At 42.4% G+C, this 22,299-nt stretch overlaps 1 protein-coding gene across 2 annotated transcripts in view; it reads right to left on the minus strand.

Moving 5' to 3' along the window:
• The window catches only part of USP24 (ubiquitin specific peptidase 24), a 143,613-nt gene that overhangs the window by 4,865 nt on the left and 116,449 nt on the right, over positions 1-22,299 (minus strand). For both annotated transcript variants that reach the window (XM_079776309.1, XM_079776308.1), the window contains exons 52-67: positions 22,040-22,190; positions 21,043-21,138; positions 19,923-20,026; positions 18,156-18,269; positions 17,356-17,452; positions 14,924-15,040; positions 13,215-13,307; positions 11,401-11,503; positions 9,992-10,113; positions 8,989-9,102; positions 6,830-6,895; positions 4,764-4,830; positions 3,505-3,583; positions 1,493-1,568; positions 994-1,080; positions 512-622 (exon numbers count right to left, since the gene is read on the minus strand). In XM_079776309.1, the coding sequence (XP_079632435.1) occupies positions 512-622; positions 994-1,080; positions 1,493-1,568; positions 3,505-3,583; positions 4,764-4,830; positions 6,830-6,895; positions 8,989-9,102; positions 9,992-10,113; positions 11,401-11,503; positions 13,215-13,307; positions 14,924-15,040; positions 17,356-17,452; positions 18,156-18,269; positions 19,923-20,026; positions 21,043-21,138; positions 22,040-22,190 (1,597 nt within the window). The remainder of the gene's footprint in view (positions 1-511; positions 623-993; positions 1,081-1,492; positions 1,569-3,504; positions 3,584-4,763; positions 4,831-6,829; positions 6,896-8,988; positions 9,103-9,991; positions 10,114-11,400; positions 11,504-13,214; positions 13,308-14,923; positions 15,041-17,355; positions 17,453-18,155; positions 18,270-19,922; positions 20,027-21,042; positions 21,139-22,039; positions 22,191-22,299) is intronic.

Raw genomic sequence — 22,299 nt, forward strand, 5'->3', positions numbered from 1 at the left:
ACACAGACACGGCATCACATTCACGCCTGCCTCATCGTTCTGCACACAGATGTTCAGTCAACATTTCATTCCTTTTTCTCTACAGTAATTGGTGCTAGGAATGTTGTTGGTTTTAAAGTAAGCTTAAAATTGTTCCTTGACTCCCCAATAAGTAGGTCGATTTCAATGGCATGAGGCCCCTCCTCTCAAGGGTCCATGCTTCCTGGAGGCTGGTGAAAGCAAAAGCTGGAGGTGATCGTCACAGCCCCGCAGTGAGGCTGACAAGCTGGAACGAATCCGCTGTGGCCTGGCTCTGTCTGTGGCCTCGTTAGAACAGCCAGCCACACACGGAGGTCAAAGCCTGCCATGCCTTCCACCTGGTAGCACGGTTCCTCCCTGTGGGCACTGGGAGTGGGTCCTGCGCAGAGAGCACTGAGGATGGAGCTGGTCTCCGTTTCTCCTGATTATGAAATTGGCTTTGGGAAACTCCAGAGCAGGCGCTGCCCTTGCACACGGGGACGCCCGGTCATACCTGCTGCAGGTGCCTGTCTCCGTTCTCATTCGCGGGGCTGCTCTCCGACCCGTTGCTGCTCCCTGACTGTTCTTTCTCATTCAGCAAAGCGGTGGCGTATGCTAGTGTGTCCTTGAGGGAATCGGACAGAAGGAAAAGTCAGGGGGTGGGCAGCGGCAGCGACATCGCCAGGAAGACCACCCTTCACCGGACCTTTGGAGGCTCCAGGAGCCGCGAGGGTGGTGCCTTCATGGCAGCCCCAGAGCTCCCCTCAACTTCTGGGCCATGTGGGGGCTGGACCGACCCACCCATACGGCTCTTCTTCTATAATCTGTGAACTGTACACCAATGTGCTGTCTTTTCATAGAAATGCAATCATTTCTTTTGCCCCTTCTCATTTTCAACCCATACCTCTCTTCTCTGAGGCTGCCGTTTCTGAGAAACATACTAAAAATCCTACCTAAGGGATTTCAAGCCACACAAAACCAAAAGACAACCCTCACCTGAGCTGAAATTGTCCGCTGAAAAGTCTTTCCAGTTGACGTTTCATTAGAGACATTGCTTTGCGGTGTCCAATAATGTTCTGACATCTGAGACAGAAGGTCAGAAATGCCATCAGAGGTAACAAACAAGCCCACATGAGTCTGCGATTTCTACCCTTAGATAGCAGAATATAAAAGCATCTAAAGTAGTATATCTTTTAAAGTCGTAGCCCTTTTATCACATCAGCAGAGTCTTTCCTGGAAAATTTCACTTCCACTCTCAAGAGCTTGTAAAATTCTACTTCTTACACAACCTTCCCCACTTTTTCACCTATAAAGTTAAGATGCATATATTAAGATGCAAATTTAATGCATAAAAATAGGTATCAACTGTACTAAAAAATGTTTGAAGACTGAAAATACTTTGAGACCTGTTTCAAATTACGTTTGAGAGGTCTTCCCTGACAAGACGTGCTCCTACGATTCCTACGTCATAACCAGAAGGTTCACCACGCATTACCTTCTTCTGCAGCCACTGCACAGCCCAGCTCCAGTGGTGGGAGTTCTCCTTGAAGTACTCTTTAGCAGCGGGACACCTGGCCATTGGAGATTTCTATTAGCCAAACGCTTTCTTTGAAAAGGTACTTATTTACTCTACAGCACCCTTTTTATTTTGAAACACAAATGCTACTTTCACTAAAGTTCAGTTGTCTTTATACAAAAGGCAATGAAAGGTAAACACATAGTGAAAAGTCTCATCTATCTCTAACTCATCTACTCAGTTCTATTAAAATTCAAAATTGAAGAATGAAAAATAAAACCCCCATAGCAAATAGTACATTTAATAAATGACCTCTTGCTAGAATCAAACTAATCTTAAATATTTGTGACCTGAATAAGGAAGCATATTATATTTAAACACGATCTTATAGCCACCATCTATTTTTCTATTTTTATTTGACTTTCTGGAAAGCTGTCCTTCATATTTGAAGACAGTGCTGATGGTGATGTTGCCACTAGTGAGTGTATATAAAACAGATGTGTGAGGGATATGAAAGTATACATAAAGACATTGGAATCTGGACTATGTGTCTGTTGGCAGCAGATATACTATGTGGCCCCAACACTACTTGGAAATGCCATTCCTAGGCAAGTACTTAACGAAAACATGCTGCCAATATCAAACCTAATTAATGAATGCACAATTGTGGCAGGATGATCTCCATCTGTGTCCGCAATGTTATATCATATGGAAACGTATGTTCATGCATTATTTCAGTGAGATTCTCATTAATATCTGTTTAGGATGCTCAAATACAGCAGATTAAGCCAAACAGATTTTTCATTCTTATTTTGGTACAAGTTCAGGGATAGCAATACCCATGCCTAAGAATCAGCAAAAATCTGGAGCAAAATAAAGTAAGCTATAAAGAAGGCTCCGTCAGGTAAGACTCAGAGATGGCAGTGCGGTCTGCTCAATAACTCTGGGTCATCTTGCAGTTACTCTGATCTTTTGTTTGCTCTTGTACTAAGTAGGGGAACTAACGCAGCAAACCACTAAGGTCGCTTGTAACATCGAGAACCTCTGCATTTCAAGTGTGTACTGACAGATGAATGGATAAGCAAAATGTGGTATATCCACACAATGAAATATTATTTATCCCTAAAAAGGGGAAAAATTCTGACATGCTACAACATGGATAAACCTTGAAGACATCATGCTAAGTGACAAAAGGACAAATACTGGATGATTCCACTTATATGAGGTACCCAGAGTAGTCAAATTCATAAGAGAACGTAGAATGAAGTTTTCCAGGGGCCAGAGGGTGGAAGAATGGGGAGTTACTGTTTAATGTTTAATGGGTATCAAGTTTCCATTTGGGAAGGAAGATTAAAAAGTTCTGAAGATGGGATAATGGTGTTTGTTGCACAACAATGTGAATGTACTTAATGCCACTGAACTTACACCTAAAAATGGTTAAAATGGTAACTTTCATGTTATGTACATTTTACCACAACTAAAGCAAAAAGAAAAAAGAACCTTTGCTTGAAGCCAGACAGCCTAGCTCTGACTGCACCTGTGACGTGGGACATAAAACAGTCCGTAACCTCACAGCTATTGCAAAGACTAAATGAGAACACAGGCCAAGTATTTAGCACGGTGTCTGCATTAAGTGTAAGCAACTCTAATAGGATTCTGTCTCGAGAGGCTGTTATGAAAGTGGGGACCTAGAGCTGAAAGAGCTGTAGCCACACTACGAAAGCCTCTCGAGTGGAGGCTCCCACCTTGATCCCCACCCTTCCTGCACAAAGCCTGGTGGGTTAGCTTGTTTCTCGGGTTCTGTAAGGTCTGTTACTCTTTTAACACTTCCCTTCACATCTCTCTGAGATCACCTGCATAGGTTTCTGTGCCATCCCAGCAATCACGCCCTGACTGAGGCACTCTCTCCAGGTACTAACACAAGGCAGGTTTTTTCTGGTCATATTTGACTTGTAACCATTTCCTCCCTTCATTTTTGAATCAATACTTACTTTTGAGCAAGAGTTACCAGAAATTTGACACATTGGTAGCAGCGACTGCTGTCCACATGATTACTGTGGTGCATCAGAGCTGAAGGGAGAGAAGAGAAAATTTGAACAATAAAGCACTAAGATGAAAATGGGTCCCCTGTTCTGAAAACTTACAACAAACTACTCTGACAAACAGATAAAGAACTAAATTAAAAGCATGGTGCTGACTCTAGAGGATCCCATAAGTTCTAAAGGGTAGAAATACTAAGTAGTATTCAAGAAACATACGTGGTGGTGCGAGTTTGACTTTAAGGAGAAACAGAAGGAGCTAACATTTATATTGGCTGATTATTCACCTAGACACCGCCAAGCTTTTCCGCCCACCACACTGCTGACACAGTAGTTGGAACACTGTTAGCGTGACAAATGGAAACTTACGGTCTTAGTTCAGTTCACCACAGATTCCCTGCTCTGGGCTTTTGGGGTTGAAAGATGACTAATATGTGGTCCCGCTCCTGGGAGTGTACCCCTGGTCTGGGAGTTCCAGAGCCTGGGTGGGAGCTCTGAGTAGAGCCCACCATCCAAGGGGTGGTCTAGAGAGTTGCAACTACAGAACTTTTTAAACTTAAGTTTCTGTTCTGAAATAAAGGAAGTCCTAAATCTTTTCTTAATACATAACCAGAATGTGAAATGACTCCGATTAACTGGAAATACAGGTGGATGGTGGGAGTTGGAGACTATTTTTAACCAAACTTTTCTAAGAAATTGCTCACTAAAGCCACTTCAGCCTTCTGAAAAGAAAAACTTTGCCAAAAACCTTTTATGAATAGACAACAGAAATTTGGGTGCATTTATACTGCAGGCGAAAAACAACCACATTTCCTGATTTTGACAACATCCTGAGCCTGGTTTTCGTTTTCCTCCCCAATGGCTAGAGAGTGGAATGAAGTTTCTTGCCTTAGAAAGTGCCTTTAGCTTGTTTAAAAGTCACAGCACCCCTGACTCTCTCCTAACCCTGTTAGGACCCCAAGTTGCACTTTACCGACTAAAGGTAGGAGAGTGTCCAGGACGATCAGGTCATTGGTTTTAATTCTCATGACCAAAATGAGGGAACCCAACGCCTTAATCAGACTTCTGTTTGATTCCTCACTGATGTATGCCAGGGACGTGGGGGTGGTGTGGGAGATGGACTGGGGAGGCGGAAGGCAGACCCATCAATCAGGGAGGAGACTGGCTACCTGCACCTTCACTGCTGACACTTCCCATTAAGGCATACTTGCCTAGTAGTCCATTTTCTGTCTCAAACACAAACTTGACTCGCTCTACTTGTATGGGATCTTCAATGACCTGTGAGAGGAAGGAAACAGGTTGGTAAATGAAAGAAGAACTTAGGTTATAGCCACTGGTGCCTCTTTTTAAAAAACATAATTCCATAGGTTCTAACTTAACAAAACCCAGTATAAATATCATGTCACTGCCATGTATCTCAACATCTTACATTTTAAACTACGGATGAAAAACTACCGAGTAGTATCTGAAGATCCATTTATTTCCTATCAATGTGCTCTGACCGACACCCACAGTTCTCTGTGGGTTATAAGGACGGATATTTCATGATCCTGAGGATGAGAGGTTTACAGTTTAACCTGTTTACCAAACCAGGTCAGTTTTGCTACAACACAGGCTGCACAAGTCCACAGGGCGGGAACTGTCTTACTCTCACTGTGCGTCTAGTGCCTCACACCCGACTGTGCACAGTGAACCGACTCGACACGTTTGTTGCTGAGCAGATGAACAATATGCAGCCCTGCTTCTGAGGAGCAAACCTTCCAAAGTTTGTAAAAGCACCAGGACTGAAAGGAGGCAAAGGGCCAGAAAGACAGGCTTTCTATAAATGGCATTCATGGTGTGCCTACCCTGTGCCAAGGCCTATAGGCCTACACCAAGTCTTAGGGACCTAAAGGGAACCCAGTCCCTCCTCCCTCTCTTTAAGGAGCTTCTGGGCTAGTCTTTCTCACTAGCTCACAACCAGTCACCAAATTCTATTGATTTTCTTTCCAAAACGTCTCTTGACCCCTTCGACGCTGGTCTTGCCTCAGCACAGGCCGTGTTATTTCACACTCAGATTACTGTCACACACTTCTGTATAAGTCTTCCAACACCGACCCTGCTTCCTCCTTTAGTCCATCCTTCCAACAACTGCCAGGGCCATCTTTCTAAAACATAAATAAGGCCACAGAACTTTCCTTCTTAAAACCTTTCCATGGCGCCCGTCACTGACAGCAGAGGTTGCAAATTTCAATCTAGAGGCTAGGATGACAAGAAATGAGCAAAATGGGCAAAGTAAGAGCCAATAAGGAGCAGTGAGGGCAGCAGGGACCTGGAGGTCATGTGCCCCAGCAAAGGGGACAGGCTGCTGCTGCTCTAGGTGACTGTGGCCTGCAGGACATGGGACCAATGTGGCCAGGTTAGCTGCTTTCTCCAGATAGGCTATATCTAGAAATCAGAAAACAAAACCACGTGGGCCAATAAAACAGGCACATGGGCAGGATGTGCTCCCAGGCTGCAGTGTGCAGCCACAGTCCTATAGGAAGAGGTCCCCTCACTGGTCCCTGAGCCTGGCATGCTCCGGTTTGGGCTTCTTTCCCACGCCCCACTCAGCTCCACTCCTTGTAGTCACACACCTCCTTCCAGCTCACTGAGCCATCAATCCAGGGGCCTGGTGGGGGGCATGGGCTATGGGGCAAACTGCATGGCTCAGATCTTGGCTTTGTGATTTATTAGAGGTTGGTCTTAGGCAAATCACTCCACTTCTCTAAGTTCTAATTTCTAATTGATACTGTACTTTGCTGATTATAACTGAATTTCCCCCATTTTTTATATTTCCAAAATTGACATGTATCCTATAGTCAGTTACATTTCAGTTTCATGCTTGTAAAAATATTTTTAGTAGTAGAAAGACAATCAAGGGTACCTCAGATATGAGTGAACTATAGAGCCAGCAACTTACCTGAGGTTACCTTGAGGTTTAAACAAGATAATACTTGTGCTTAGCACAGCCCCCTAGCCACAGCAGAGCCATCCACTGCTCCTTTGCTCTCTGTACGACAACTGCTTCTGTACTTGTCTAGCTCCCTCACTAAACCACAAGCCCCTACAAGGTAAGGTTTTATTATTGCTCACCTGTAAATCAGTGTTGCACAAAAAGAAGACTGATATGAGGAGGATTTAGTAAGTGCAGGATAATGAATGGAAAAACAATATAAGGACAGGCAACTTTTAATTTATAAAGTATGCTGGCTAACACATGCCTAAATACAAGTGAATCAGAACATGTATGACTTACCAATATCTCATGAAGTAGTTGGAAGGTATTCTTTAACTCGTGTGGTGGAGCTGTTTCTAGTTGGTTCTGAAATGGTTTTAAAAAGAAAATTCCAGTAAGTCTTCAGTGGAAAGCATATTGGCGTATCAGCCAACAATGTCAGATTCAAGCCCTAGTTCCCCCACTATCTGGCTAACCTTGGCCAAGTCAATTCTTCTCTTTGGGGGCCTCAGTTTCCCCAAGTGCTAAATCTGGGGACTGAAACAAACCACCTTTGCGGTCCTCCCAGCTGCAACGCTCCATGGTTAGGAAGGAGAGAGGAGGAAGGGCAGAAAGAAGAGAATGTGAAGTCACTAAAGAGGTCCACATTTTAATTTCATCTATACATATCCTATTGTGTTTTCCAGAATATGCTGCTGTTGCTATGAGAATGCAAATGAGTATGCTCTGAGATAAGTATGCTGAGTGGAGTATGGAAGAAAATTTGGTTTATGAAACAGAAAAACCTGCCAAGACACAGCTGTGAAGAAAACAAGGTTCAGAAGACTCATTCCTGTGTGCATTTTAACAGCCTCACACAGACACATGGATGGGGCCGAGGACCCTGCATCACTACCTTCCCGGTGTCAGGTCTGGCACCAAGCGAGCATTTCTCTCTCCACGCCTCACGGACTCCCCACCACCTGTGAGGTCATGTCACACTCCCTCCCACTGTGAGAGGAGGAAAGCTGCCTGAAGCCACATAGTCAGTAAACAGTAAAGGGAGGCACTCAGTCACCTCTGACATAGGTCTGCACAGAACAGGCTGAGGGCAAAACATTTTGAGAGTCTGAAGACATAACCCACTAATCACCTGCTACTTGTCAGCACCACCTGTATCACTACTATAAATCCTGGTGCAGGTAAGAGAGTGTTGCAGAAATTTTGTGGGCAGAAACGAATACACATGGTGTGAATTTACAGAAAGAAGCCTGGAAGGACCCCTACCAATGTGGCAGTATTGGCCCCTGGGGGGGGAGAGGAGTGGGGGCAAGATTGGTTGGTGTTGTCAGAGAATGCATTCATGTATTATCCATGTTATTAAAGATTAAAAACTAATAAAAATGATCTGTGTAGGCTTAAAGGTTTTTCTAGTAATCCCTAGAAAGGCAGTAAACAATATGGTTAAGAGCACAGCCCTGGAGCCAGACTGCCCATGTTCAAATTCCCACTCTGCCACTTACTAGCTGAGACCCTGGGCAAGTTATTTACTCTGTGCCTCAGTTTCTGGAACTATAAAATGCTGACAATAGTATCTGCCTGACAGGACTACTTGAGAATTAAGTGAGCTAAATATGTACTCTGCTTGGAACAGTGCTTTGGCATCCAGTAAGTGCCACAGAAGTAGCAGTAATTAGCATACTGACCAGAGCTTCAAAAGGAACTGTATCACCTTTTTAGGTGAGAAAACCCTACTTTTGATTTTTAAAATGTTGCCAGAGGGAAATAATATGAAATTGGAAAACATTTTACAAAGTAATGGTCACACAGCATTATTAACTATAAAGTATTATTCTTAACAGTTAAAAACTGAACCGAAAGCAAACGTGTTGCTGGTAAGAGAATGCTCAGGTAAATCATGGTAATGAGAGGATGAAATATTATACCCACAGGTACATTTTTAATAATATGGAAAATATTTATAGTGTTAAGTGAAAAAACCCCCACAAAATCATAAAGACAATAAAATCCCAGTTATGTTAAAATACATGTGTAGAAAATAAAAGGGAAATATAAGAGAATGTTCATGGTGATTGTCAGTGAATGATGGGATACTGAGTTCTTTTCTTTTTTTTAAGTCCTCACTGGAGGGATTTTTTTTCCATTGATTTTTAGAGAATATAAGAAGGGAGGAGGAGGAGACAGAGAGAAACATTGATGTTAGAGACAGATTGATTGGCTGCCTCCCTCACTCACCCCGACTGGGGCCGAGGATCGAGCCTGCAACGGAGGTACAAACCTGTGACCCTGAAGGTCTGAGGGCCGATGCTCTAACCACTGAACAAACTGGCCAGGGCTGAGTTGTTTTCTTAAACAAACCCACATTATTTTTAATATCAGGAAAACCAACGGAGGCATTAGAAGCAGCATGCTAACTGGGAGCAAAGGCCACCGGCCGGCAGCAGGCCAGGGAGCCCTACCTTAATGCAGTGCAGCACGGTGAAGGAGAAGTGCTCGTTGCAGAAGCAGCAGTACACCACCATCTCCATGAGCGCCAGGAGCGAGCCCGTCAGCTCGCGCAGAGCAAACATCACCTGGTGCGAGGGATGAGAGGAGAAGCGCTCCTGTCAGTGTCGACAGGCTGTTTCTGGTTTGACTGACAGACTCAGATTTAACATCATCAACACTGCCTCAAAACAGGGCTGCTTTCACTGCTAGAGCTCCCTGCATAGATTTCAGGGTGTTCAGAGCTGCCTAACATTTAACACAATTTTGTGCAAATGTGCACCTTTTTCCTGAGTCACTTTCATCAGATTTTCAAAGGTAAATGTCCCCCCCCAGATTAAAATAATGACTGATAGATCCCCAAAATACATGATGTTCAGCTTACAAAAGATATGTAGCATAGCACTGTTAATGTAGTTACAAAACCAGTATGATGCATGGAGTCATATCTATGTAAATCAAGGTATGGAAGGACTGGAAGATTAAATTCTCAAGAAGGGGCAGCTCTGGGTGGAAGGGGAGGTGACGGGACTGCAGGCAGGCCACACAGAGTGCTGTGAGCACCCCACTTCCATACTCTTGAGGTTTAAAAAAGGTGTGTGCCTCAGAGTTGTATTATTTCAGGATTGGGGACACATAAAAAAGACTGGGAACAAAAACCTCTGATAATAAACTGAGTAACTGTGATTGGTGAGGTGCCATTTACCTACTGGGACCTAGAAAGGTAGTTAGTTGGGCCGAACCTGGAGGTCCAAGTCCATTTGTTGGTTGAAGAGAGAACTAATAATTCTCTTCAACTGATTATTTCCTTCTGACGTATACATAGGAAGAAAAATTAATGTGAAAGAATAATTTCTTCTCCTAACAATACCCTTATCAGAATAACATGCAAAATATAACTAATAACAAATAACAAAAGGTGTTTTTCCTCAATAGGAGAAATAAAGAGAAAATGGCTTTAGAAGAACAAGGACATACCTCTAACAGGTAAGGCTTCCCTTCAGACAAGAATAACAAGGCTTCTACTTCCTCATGGAGGGGCAGCAGAGGGCTTGAAGGAGCAATGCTGATAGGTGGCCGTTGTTTAAATACACCCGGAGCTTCAGGAGACCAGAGAAACAAAGCCTGTCTCACTTGATGCTATTTCACGAAATAGACATCTACAACACAAAGCCATTCATCCTCTCAAGCTTCAAACACACAACTGCCGTGTACTCACAACATGCTCTCTCAGTCCAGGGAGGAAGCCACACTTGGAGACAGGAGAAAATGTTTACCTCTTATTTCAATGTCTGCCTAAGTTGTAGGTGTGATTATTAAGATCTCTACACAATCTTTCAAAGAAGTAAAAATATAAATCGTATGTGGAAAAAATGCCCAATGTGACTCTGAATAGACACTGGACGAGACCCTTGTGTTCCTCAAACACCACCTATTCTAAGCAGAATTAACCCACATGCAAGGGGTTACTCCTTTTGCTACAAAAACAAGAACTCACACTATCCTCTTCTACAAACCTATCTCAACTCAAGTTTAGGCAACTTTGTCTTTTTAGATGAATGAGTCAGATTTAGGAAGCAAACTCTACCTCAAACCATCCAAGTGTTCCCCAAGTCCCTTTAGAGGATCAATAAGCATTGCTGGATCAGAGTGATTTTTATCTCGTTTCCAGTGTTCAGATCTTACTGGTCATACAACATTGAAACCCAATCACGGCCTCTGGGTCAGAGGCTTGCATTCACACACTGGCTGCTATGCCACTTACTAGCTGTGGACTTGTGCAGTTACTACACCTCTCTGTATCTTAGTTTCCTCATTTACAGAAGGGGGTAATATCCCTCTCACAGGTTTGCTGAGGGGATCACAAACACAATCGATAAACTAAAAGGACTATGGGCAGGCACAGCACACAGAAAACATTGAATATTTTCCAGTGGCTTTGGATAACTATATAGGAGAATTGTGTCTCTGCTCTATTAAATGAGGACTGAACTATTGGTTATGCTTTTAGTATTTCCATTTTGTACTGAGAATCAGAGGGCCAGGTGGCCTGGGCAAGTTCACACGGCTAGGAAACTAACCCACATAAAGGCAATTTTACCACTACATCAGTTGTGCCAATTATGGTAATGAATGAACTCTGAATTGGTCTTTAATTCTAGAGGCTTTTTAAAACTTACACACCCCTCCCCCCAAATAAATGATTTACTTTCCCTTGTGACAAACTATTAAAATAAAGTGAAGTTTAACAGGAATTAAAACAATATCAAATAGCCAAATGAGGAATAAGTAATATCCATTTAATTGCTACCATTACCCTCCATGCACTATTGACAAATTCAGTATCATTTCATTTTTCCGATGTACTAAAGACACATTAAACTCACCAACATTCCTCTGGGAAGAGACATCTGAATACAAAACAAGTAATGCCACTGTGTTGTGAAGATTCCCAAATTCTCGTGCTTGTGCGGAACTCCATCGCCGTATCTGTGGTCAGAGAACATGAAGTGGACGTTTGTGTTTTGATTAGAAATAACATGGCGAGAAAGGGAAAGGACCTGCTGGTTCATGATAATTTGGGCCACAATTATTTATCAATATTGATAGCAAAAGAGGTCCAAGTACAAAAAGCCATAGGTTTTGAGCTAGCTTAACAGTGTTTTCCCCTCAGACACATTAACTCACATTCTGAAACGAATCCATTCGTGTATTCTAAGTTAGGTACTGAGTGCTCACTATGTGCCAGGCAATTTCCCTGAACCTCAGTGTAATGGGGAAAACCCATGAGGCTGGTGACCTGGGGGCCCAGCCCTCCTGCCCCCATCCCTTCCCACTCACTGTGTGGGTGTGGGCGGATTACGGTAACACTGCCCAACCTCTTGGTATAATGGAGGACATAACCTACCTGCTCTGGCCACTTCATGGTTGTGAAAAACAAATGAAACCTTAAAAGTGAAAATGTTTTCAATGCTATGGGCTCCATAAATGCAAAACAACAGGAGTCCCTGAAGCAGAAGAGCTTGAGTAAAAATGGAGATTGTAAATCTCAACATGATATCCTTACACTGAGCAGGCTAGGAGCCAGACTTGCTTGTTAATACTGACGAGTGAGAGAAGCGCGGTGTAGACAGGAGCCTGAGGAGGCCGGAGCAGCACGTCTGTCCCCCCTTATAAAGGGACGAAAGCTCCTATGCGGTGCGTTCCATACAGGGGACACCGGAGCTGGGTCTGAATCCCACCCCACAACACTTTAGCTCTGTGACCTTGCACAAGTCACTGAACTTGTCTGTGCTGTAATTCTCGCCCGAGAATGGGGATGAAACTGCCTAGTTTATTAACTGTATCAATGCTATGGCATATCAAATGACCAGTTGTGTCTAGCACTGTGGTTGGCAAACTGTGACTCGCGAACCACATGCGGCTCTTTGGCCCCTTGAGTGTGGCTCTTCCACAAAATACCACGGCCTGGGCAAGTCTATTTTGAAGAAGTGGCATTAGAAGAAGTTTAAGTGTAAAAAATTTGGCTTTCAAAAGGAATTTCAATCGTTGTACTGTTGATATTTGGCTCTGTTGACTAATGAGTTTGCCGACCACTGGTCTAGCACATAACAGGAGCTCTATAAATAGCATTTATCATTACTGCACCTTCACATCGCATGTATTTTAAATCTATCAAACAAAAGAAATACAATAGATGGGAAAAACACACCAATATAGAAACTTCAACAGGGGAGCCATTTTTCACATATACCTAACTCTATTATTACAAAACAAGCTCCCTCCATTTTCTGAATATGAGCAGCAGTAAACCTGCAGCAGTAGTAAACCTTCCCGTGTATAACACTACAATTTCACATTTGAATTCTGGCCTTGTTATCAGCATTCCGGAAGTGACTGCCACCAGAACAGCCTTGCTGGCAGCGCCAGCCTTGCAGGGTTTTGAATCCCCCCATCAGGACCCATCTTTGCTGCTATGATACTTCACATTTTAAATGATACTCTAGTTAGTCATTTCCAAGGGTTGTTATTATTAGGAAATTCTGAGAAAAGCTGTAAAAATAATTGAACTATAAAGAATTTTAAAGTCTGTGTAGTATTAGTACCTGGGCTCTTATGAGATTAAAAATATTTGTCACCTACACAGAGAAGTAAAGGGACTACAAAACGACGGCTACCTACGGCTGGCAAGCAGCATTACCTGATTGTTCTGGCGACTGGCCCCCAGGAGAAAGCTGATCATGTGTCGCAGAGCTGAATGCCGCAGGAGGAGGTCTCCAGCCCTAATACCTTGCTGTCACAAGATATTGAGAACGACAAATTATATTCCTACCCAGACAAAAATCAGTTTTAAAAACAGTTAAATGAGAAGTTTTAAGGAGTAAATTTTTAAATGCTATAATCCTATATAATAAAGAGGTAATATGCAAATTGACCATCACTCCAACCCACAAGATGGCCACCCCCATGTGGACACAAGATGGCTGCCACAAGATGGTCGGCAGGGGAGGGCAGTTGTGGGCGATCAGGCCTGCAGGGGAGGGCAGTTGGGAGGGACCAGGCCTGAAAGGGAGGGCAGTTGGGGACGATCAGGCCTGCAGCGGAGGGCAGTTAGGGGTGACTGGGCCAGCAGAGGAGGGCAGTTGGGGGGGACCCAGGCCGGCAGGGGAGGGCAGTTGTGGGCAACCAGGCCTGCAGGGAAGGGCAGTTGGGGGTGACCAGGCCTGCAGGGGAGGGCAGCTGGGGTGACGAGGCCTGCAGGGGAGGGCAGTTGGGGGGGACCAGGCCTGCAGGGGAGGGCAGTTGGGGGGGACCAGGCCTGTAGGGTAGGGCAGTTGGGGGGGAGTAGGCCTGCAGGGGAGGGCAGTTGGGGGAAACCAGGCCTGCAGGGGAGGGCAGTTGGGGGGGACCAGGCCTGCAGGGGAGGGAGGGCAGTTGGGAACCAGGCCTGTAGAGGAGGGCAGTTGGGGGGGACCAGGCCTGCAGGGGAGGGCAGTTGGGAGGAACCAGGCCTGCAGGGGAGGGCAGTTGGGGGGGGGGACCAGGTCGGCAGGGGAGGTCAGTTAGGGGTGACCAGGCCGGCAGGGGAGGGCAGTTAGGGGCGACCAGGCCGGTAGGGGAGGGCAGTTAGGGGCAATCGGGCCAGTAGGGGCAACCAGGCTGGCAAGGGAGGGAAATTAGGGCTGACTGGGCCAGTAGTTAGGTGTCGATCAGGCTGGCAGGGGAGTGGTTAGGGGGTGATCAGGCTGGCAGGCAGAAGAGGTTAGGGGCAATCAGGCAGGCAAGTGGTTGGGAGCCAGCAGTCCTGGATTGTGAGAGGGCAGTCGGACATCCCTCAATGGGGTCCCAGATTGGAGAGGGTGCAGGCTGGGCTGAGGGATATCCCATCACAAATGGTCACGAATTTCATGCACTGGGCTGCTAGTCTATAATAATAAAAGCATAATATGCTGATTAGACCAGACGTCCTTCTGGACAAAGCCGGGGCTGTGAGGGAAGCCCAGGTCCAGGGTGCCAGAGGGAAGCCAGTGCCAGCAGCCGGGGGAAGGAAGGCCTACTCTTGCACTAATTTCGTGCATCAGGCCTCTAGTTTACATATAAAAATATTTGTTAAAAATATAATTTAAAAAACTCTTTTGCGTTCCAACAGCCTCACATTGCTTCACAAAGGCTACAGAACACATAATTAGATACTAGTTTTAATGCAGACTTTTGCTGTCAACTAGTATACACCTACCTGTATCCAACTTCCTGCAAGTAATATAATCCCTGAATTAAGATTTTAAAGAGTAGCCATAAAACTGTATCATATAAATTCAATATTGACCAGTCTATATTTTTCCATGTATAAAATTCCTTTAGACTATAAATTTTCTGTTTTATGAGAATATATTAGAAAAAATAATTTACCTTTTGTACAAAAGTGTTGAACAGGAAAAAGTACTGAGCACAGTTTTTACAATTTTCTGGGACGTCTTTATCCAACAGAGCAAGTAGTACCTCCAGTAACTGGTGAAGGCTTTTTAACTGGTCATAGGAAAGATGAGATTACATAAAGAAAAACCATTAAGACAGATATTTGCAACAGAATTAATTTGAAGTAAGTCACCAGAAGAACAAAAGGAAAATCTGGTTGATACAATCCAGTCTCAGATTCAGATGGATTTATGCTTTGGAGAGCAAAAACAGAATGACTCAATTTTACCTGCTAGGGGAAGATTGGTACTAGAGAAATACTTCAAAGGAACGCCTAATTTTGTTTCCTAGATTTCAGAGTCAAGGGCATGATTCTGCTGCCTAATGGGCACATTTTCTGTAGATCCAATGTCTCTGTCTCTTAGAAAAAGGGTGGGGGGTGCTTAGAGGAAACCTATTTCTGAGTCCCTCCCTCCACTATGCTATTTCTTTACATAATCACAGATGCAAAGAATAAAAACACAGACACAGGCATAGGGGCTAGAAACCAAGCCGATGGAGCAGATGGAGAGCACAGCCTGACAGAACGACAACGGCAATATCCACTCAACTGGGAACTTACTTGAAAGCCCGCTGACGCCTCATGGAAAGCTTTGAAAAACATTTTATTTATTTAGAAACCATTTTGGTTATCACATTGCTTCTTCTTTCCCTCCCACCCAACTGCTTTTGGACAAGTTCCTAGAAATTCATCTGTGATCTGAGAATGAAGAGCAAGCTTACTACTCCTGTTGATTTATTTCCTCTGAAGATGGTGTCCACAGACTTTTAAAATACTCCCATCCATCCTGTCACATCAGTATAAATACAGCAAAATCTAGCATTTATATAGCACTTAACTTTTAAAGTACTTTATAATACAGAGTGGGTGGAAAGAGGCACCATTTCCATTATGAGGGAAAACCTGACATAAAATGCATCAGCTGGCTCTGGATATTAAGTAGAATTTACTGAGGCAAACGCTTCCATGTTTACACCCTGCACCACTCCTCCTTCCCTTCCTACCCCCTGCAGTCCTGCCTTCAGAGGTCACTGGGATGATGGTGTGGCCTGACCCCATTGGTAGGGAGACTGCACTAACTCTATCTTTTCTTTTGTCTAGGTTGGTGCACGGGAGGAAGGAGGAGAATGAGAAGGCCCTCATGCTAAATGTCTTACACAACTTCCTCAGAGTATTTCAGAGCAATGGTCTCCAAACTGTCCTAAGCAACTCCCAATGACCTATTTTATATCTTTTGCACTCAGGTAAGGTTTTGTTTGGAAAATGGTTCTGCTGTTTAAGCTGATTGAAAACCACTGCCTTAGAGTAAACCTCAACTTCCTTATAAATCCTGAATTGAGAGACAGTCTTCTGGGCCCTTCCTAAGGGGCATATTCGACCTCTTTGTTCATTCTGGACTGAGCAGAGCTCCCTGGGTCAGGCAACGTTGAAGGAACCAAGTGCTTGGGTGTCAGGCACTGTATCTGGATTAAACATCTCCCTTACAGAACACGCTCAAGGTTGCATCACAAAGTTAACAACTGTATTTGAAGCAGCAATTTTTAGAATTTGCATTTAGTTCATTGAGACACACTGCCTCCAGCCAATGTTTAAGGAGCCAATTAGTTTTGAAAATAACATTTTTCAAAGTTTTCCATGTAGTGTCAGCTGTTTGAAACAGCAAACTTAGGAAGGAACTGCTGTATTTGCTAGCACTTAACAGATTGAATAATCAGACTTACAACATATGTCATTTATTTCCCTAGGTCTTAAAATCTTTGGGGATTGAGGATGGTAATAAATACCCTGGCTTGTTTTGGCATGTGTAGAATTTTGAACCAGAAAATATGTTACAGAAAGTCGGGTTAGAACAAGAAGAAATTCAGAGGAACAGAACAGATTAGGGAATAATGAAAACCAATGAAGGAACTATTTTGGCCAATGCCCCTGAACGAATGGCAGTATTTGGTTTGGTTGCCAATTGCAGGTTTAGGTCATAAAAATAGCTCATGAGGAAAGACAAAGCCAGGGGCGGCTCAAAATGTCTAAGGATCTAGACTGGAGCCTCTAGACTCAGGTTAGTCTCAGTGCAGAGATAAAATACAAACTATTGAGAGAAGACTTTGAAAAGGGAGTGTTCTAGAGAGAAAATTCTGAAGCAGACCAAAGCAGACCTCAATTCCTGGCCTACCTTGATTTTGGGGGTATGAGGAGGGAAAATCAGAATGCCTTCTACTTGGCATTCATCAGAAAGTTGGTTCACAGAGAGTACATTTTATGTGGCAAAATTACCAGGTTGCAATCCTAGGTCTCTTTCTTATTATGGCCATTTTATACTTTTGGTAAAAACAGAATGTATAAATAGAAATTTAAACACGAGGCTGACCTTGTCCTGATAAAACAAGGCACTGTCCAGGGTTTTCTCCAGAATGGTGGCCACAGCGACTCGCACTTCTCTCACATTGCACTCCAGCAAGAATATCCTAAAATACAGAAGTGTGGTGTAAAAAGCAAAACAGAATTCTGTAAGTCAACCTTCCCAACATGGGTCCCATTTGCAATCCAAGAAACAAAATTATTCCAAGATGTTAGTTCGGGTCTTCTGAGAGCTTTGGTACAGCTCGTGGCCACTGTGGAGGAGGAAGGCCCAACAGGAAAACAAGACCCCTGAACACGGAGAAGTGAAGCCCTTCCTTCCTCTCCTCTCTTCCCCCCAAATGAGGATCTGTATAAAGTGAACATAGAGCAAATAATCTAAAATTCTATGAATTCTGTTCATTCAGGAGCAGCTCTCCTGGAACCCCTTCAATTTCCCAGAATGAGGTACTAGTTAAAGCTCGGGGCCAAGACAGCACCCCTGAAACCCCCTGTGCACCAGACTGTGGGTCCCTGAAGAAAGGGACTTGTATTTTGGGTTTTAGGATGTGGTTGCCTGTGAATACCTGGCCATCTGCACACATTCTCTCCTTGCATTCACTGAACAACCTGAGTTTAGTCTAACAGATGATTTGGAAAGGATTTTGAAGTGACCCAAATAATTTCCTCAATGCTTCATTGGTGAAGACAGTTTAAAATCGATTTCAATCAGAAATATAATTTCAAGTTGAAATAAAAAGAGCTACAAGAAATGTCAGCTCGCAATCACTGGAACACAAATTTCTTTTAATTAAAAATCTTGACACTTACTTTATCAATTCTCGTCCTTCAGAACCAATAAAATATTCAACTAGCCACTGACAAGCATCAAAACTTTTTGAAAGTAATGCTTCAATAGTGGCAATCCATTCTTCAGTGTCAACCCTTTAAAAAAAGCAAAGAATATTAGGAGTACAGTCCCCCAAATAACCCCATGGAGCATCATTCCATTGTAACATTCTTTAAAACTTTTTTGGAGAGTGCGTAGAAGTTAAATACTCAGTGACTGTAACTAACATGGCTCCGTCACCCCAGAAGCCAGTGCTTTGCAGTCTTTGGTACTTGTGCAACTCATCCTGCCCCCAACCCCCACCCCATAAAAGAAAAAAAAGTATAAAGAAGCTATCTGCATCTTCAAAAAACTTCAATTGCAAAAAAAAAAAGGTCTGAACATTTTGTTCTGCTTAATTGACATTCACAAAATGCCTACATTCTATACTTTTATATGTTAAGTAACCAAACAATTTCCTTAGTCAATCCTATGCCAGACATGACAAGAAACATTTCTTCTTTTTCAATCAAATAATAAAGCCTGGTATTTAATATATCTTTTATTATTACACATAACAATGAAATGTCATTATATTTGTTATCATCTCAAGAGTTTCTTGATTGCAAAATCTTTCTAAAAACTTCTCTATACTTGTGCTAGAGAGAGAGAGAGGAGCTTGAGAATTTCCATGGTCTTCTGTTAACTGGTCTTCCCACTCTGAGCCTCCCCTTCTTGCTCCAGATATATCCTACAAACTAACCCAACTACTTTTCATCCTTCAGTTACTCACAACCACAATTTACCCAGAGCCTGTAAGGTGTCCAGCACCTTACCAGGTGCTAAAGACAAAAACCAATGAGACTAACATGGAATCAGAGTCGAGTTTCCATGGCATGACTCTGAACACACTGACCCTGTTTAGGAGCCCTCTCTGATTGCCCACTGAACAAAGACCACTCCCTTCTCTGGCACTCAGCGAGCTCATCCAAACCCAACATTCCGCCTCACCTCAATGAGCTCCTTAAATGTACGAGTAAAACACTAGTCACTCATAGTTCTTTAAGCAAGTCTTATCTATTACTCAGGTTTTTCCCTTCCACTGAGAATAATAACTGTCTCCGTACTTTTGCCTTTCAAAATCATCTGAGAACACAAGTGTCTTTAATACCAATCCCATCCCACATCTGGGTATGATTCTGCTCAATTTCCAAAGTTGTATAGCATTTATGCCTTGTATCACAGTTACTGCTCTGTTGAATCTATTTTTTCTACTGGATTAGAAATTCCTTATAGATATGAGCCATTAATCATCTGAGACCAGTTGGTAGTTTCCAACTACAGTAGGTCCTGGGTTATGTCAGAGATCCATTCCTACGGCACGACGTAACGCGATTTTCGCTGTAAGTCGGAACCCACCTACATAAGCATCTACGTCACTCACATGGAGCACATACAGAGCAGTAATGAAGTGAAACAGTAAAAAAAAGTTTAAAAGAAAGATAACAATTCCTGACCTTTACTTGTGGTAAATAATAAAAAACATAAAGCACATATGTACATACGTCGAAATGGGACAGAACTTTTTTATATATATATATAAATGGGAGATGGCGACGTAACCACAAAACGATGTAGGTTGAGTCCAACGTAACCCGAGGACTGCCTGTATCTAAAACAATGTTTTAAAAAGCTGAATCCAGAAATTCAGCTTTAATTGATTTAATTAGTGCTTTTTGCCATGAGAATCAAAACATATCACTTCTTACCTGAGTTTTTTCTTTGTCCGTAGATAAGTTTGAAAAAGGAATTGAATGGCAAGCTGTAAGCTTACCTTTGCCATGCAAGGATAGTATGGATGCTTTAATTTAGTCTGAGAGGGGGAGAAAAACAGAGAACTAAATGACACACAAACTAAATGATAAAATTCAATACTAATAAGAAAAATCTAGCCAGCCATTATAGAAAATGTTACAGTCAAACAGTAAAAGAGGTTAAGACACCTTCATTTTTATATTAAGTCCTCTCAAAATAGTCTTTATATTAAAAATTTTTTTAAAATATATTTTATTGATTTTTTACAGAGATGAAGGGAGAGGGATAGAGTTAGAAACATCAATGAGAGAGAAACATCGATCAGCTGCCTCCTGCACACCTCCTACTGGGGATGTGCCTGCAACCAAGGTACATGCCCTTGACCGGAATTGAACCTGGGACCTTTCAGTCCGCAGGCCGACGCTCTATCCACTGAGCCAAACCGGTTAGGGCTAAAAAAAATTTTTTTGTTGATTTCAAGAGGAAGAGAGTGGGAGATAGAAATATCAATGATGAGAGAGAATCATTGATCAGCTGCCCCCGCACATGCCCCTTACTGGGGATCGGGCCTGCAAACAAGGCATGTGCCTTGACCAGGAATAGAACCATGACCTCCTGGTTCATAGGTTGACACTCAACCACTGAGCCATACCAGTTGGGCAAAATAGTCTTTAGATCACAAGATGTTAAGTAATCTATCAAAAGACTGAGAAAGTTTTCCTCCTATTAGCAAATTACAATCATGATACTAATTACAAATTAGGAAAAATTAATCTCCACAAAGCCCAATATTCAATGATATCACCTAATGGCTACCAGATTCATCATAAAATTTAAATAGCACTTTAAAAAGCCAGTATGTGGAAACCCACACCCATCTACAACTTGCATGATATATTACAAATACTCTCTATATTTTAATATAACTCAATAAGTTACACATTTGTGAGAATTTTTTTGCATTTCATCTAAAGGTTAACATGTGAGAGTGAACATGAGTCACTGAACACTTTAGCTGAAAGATGTTTAATTATAATTCTTTCCTACTTTAATAACAATCCAGCTAGTACTTACAGCATTCAATGATGCTAAAGACAACACAAAACTGAAATAATCACTACTGTACACATCTCTATTCTTCATAAACTTGAGGTTTTCATCTCTCACCATCTACAAAAGAAAATTAGCAATTGTTTTAAAGAAACGGTAAAATATTCAACATGTAAAAGACATTTTTAGTGATATGTTAGATAAGGATTCATAACTCTACTCTTAAGCTCTGAATTATTTTAAAGAGAGGAAAATCTTCATTTCAACATATAAGAAGTTGTAAAAAGGTGAATTATTATTCATTAAACTAAGTCCTTTTGGAAAATTTAGGAAAACCACCATGTGAAGGACAAGTGAAATCTAACCTATTATTCTGGGTAAGAAGGAACAAAGAGCTTTCCCAAGTAGACTCCATATTCTTCTTATATTCCCTGCTTTGGCTACTCAGCTTGTTTACTTAGTTTAGAAAGTCTGAACTGGTAGTTAGACAGTTCTGAATTTTAATCCTATCTCTGAGACACCAGCAGGTCATTTTGCCTTTTCTGAGCCCAATTATTTTTCCATCTGATAAATGGGAAGAAAACCTTCCATCCCACAAGAGTGTTTTAAGAATTAGGGATTTATTTAAAGTGTGTAGCATAGAGTAGGTATTCAATAATTAATGGTCATCACTGACATATTAGTTTTACCCCAAAAAAGTTATAAACTTTAACTTATTTTTCTCTCCAGAAAAAATAAGTTAATTTTAGCTATGTGTTGTTTCTTTTTTACTGCCCATGCCTTCTATTTATTTATCTTTGGCATCCTATAGTTACATAGAAATGGTGATGGTGGGGTCAATCTTGAATTTGTAGCCACATCTATGACCTGAAATGAAAGATCTGTGACACACTTGGGTAAGAAGATGTTGCACTAGAGATACAGCTAAGTCTACAAGATGACCAGCTGGAGTTCTTCTGGACCTACGAGACGGATTTTAACACTACCTGAATTTTCTCCCTAAGAATTATACAGTTCTTACCTGATATATTCGAACAGGCATTTTCTCCACAAACAGTCCTTTCTTTTCTCCTTTTTTAACCAGTTTGGTTAGAATAGAGAGCCGGTCATTGTTAGGCCTATGGGGCCTAGGGGATGACTGAGGTGAAATTTCTGGTGAAGAAGGTGCTGATCTAAGAGACAGAATCAGAAAACTGACTAAAGTGGCTATTGTTTTAGTAGTTCCTAAAACCTAACAAACCTACATAATCTGGGTACTGGCTTTAAAAATAAATTGTATAC

Source organism: Cnephaeus nilssonii (genome assembly GCF_951640355.1).
Source record: "Cnephaeus nilssonii genome assembly, chromosome: 7".
NCBI lineage: Eukaryota > Metazoa > Chordata > Mammalia > Chiroptera > Vespertilionidae > Cnephaeus > Cnephaeus nilssonii.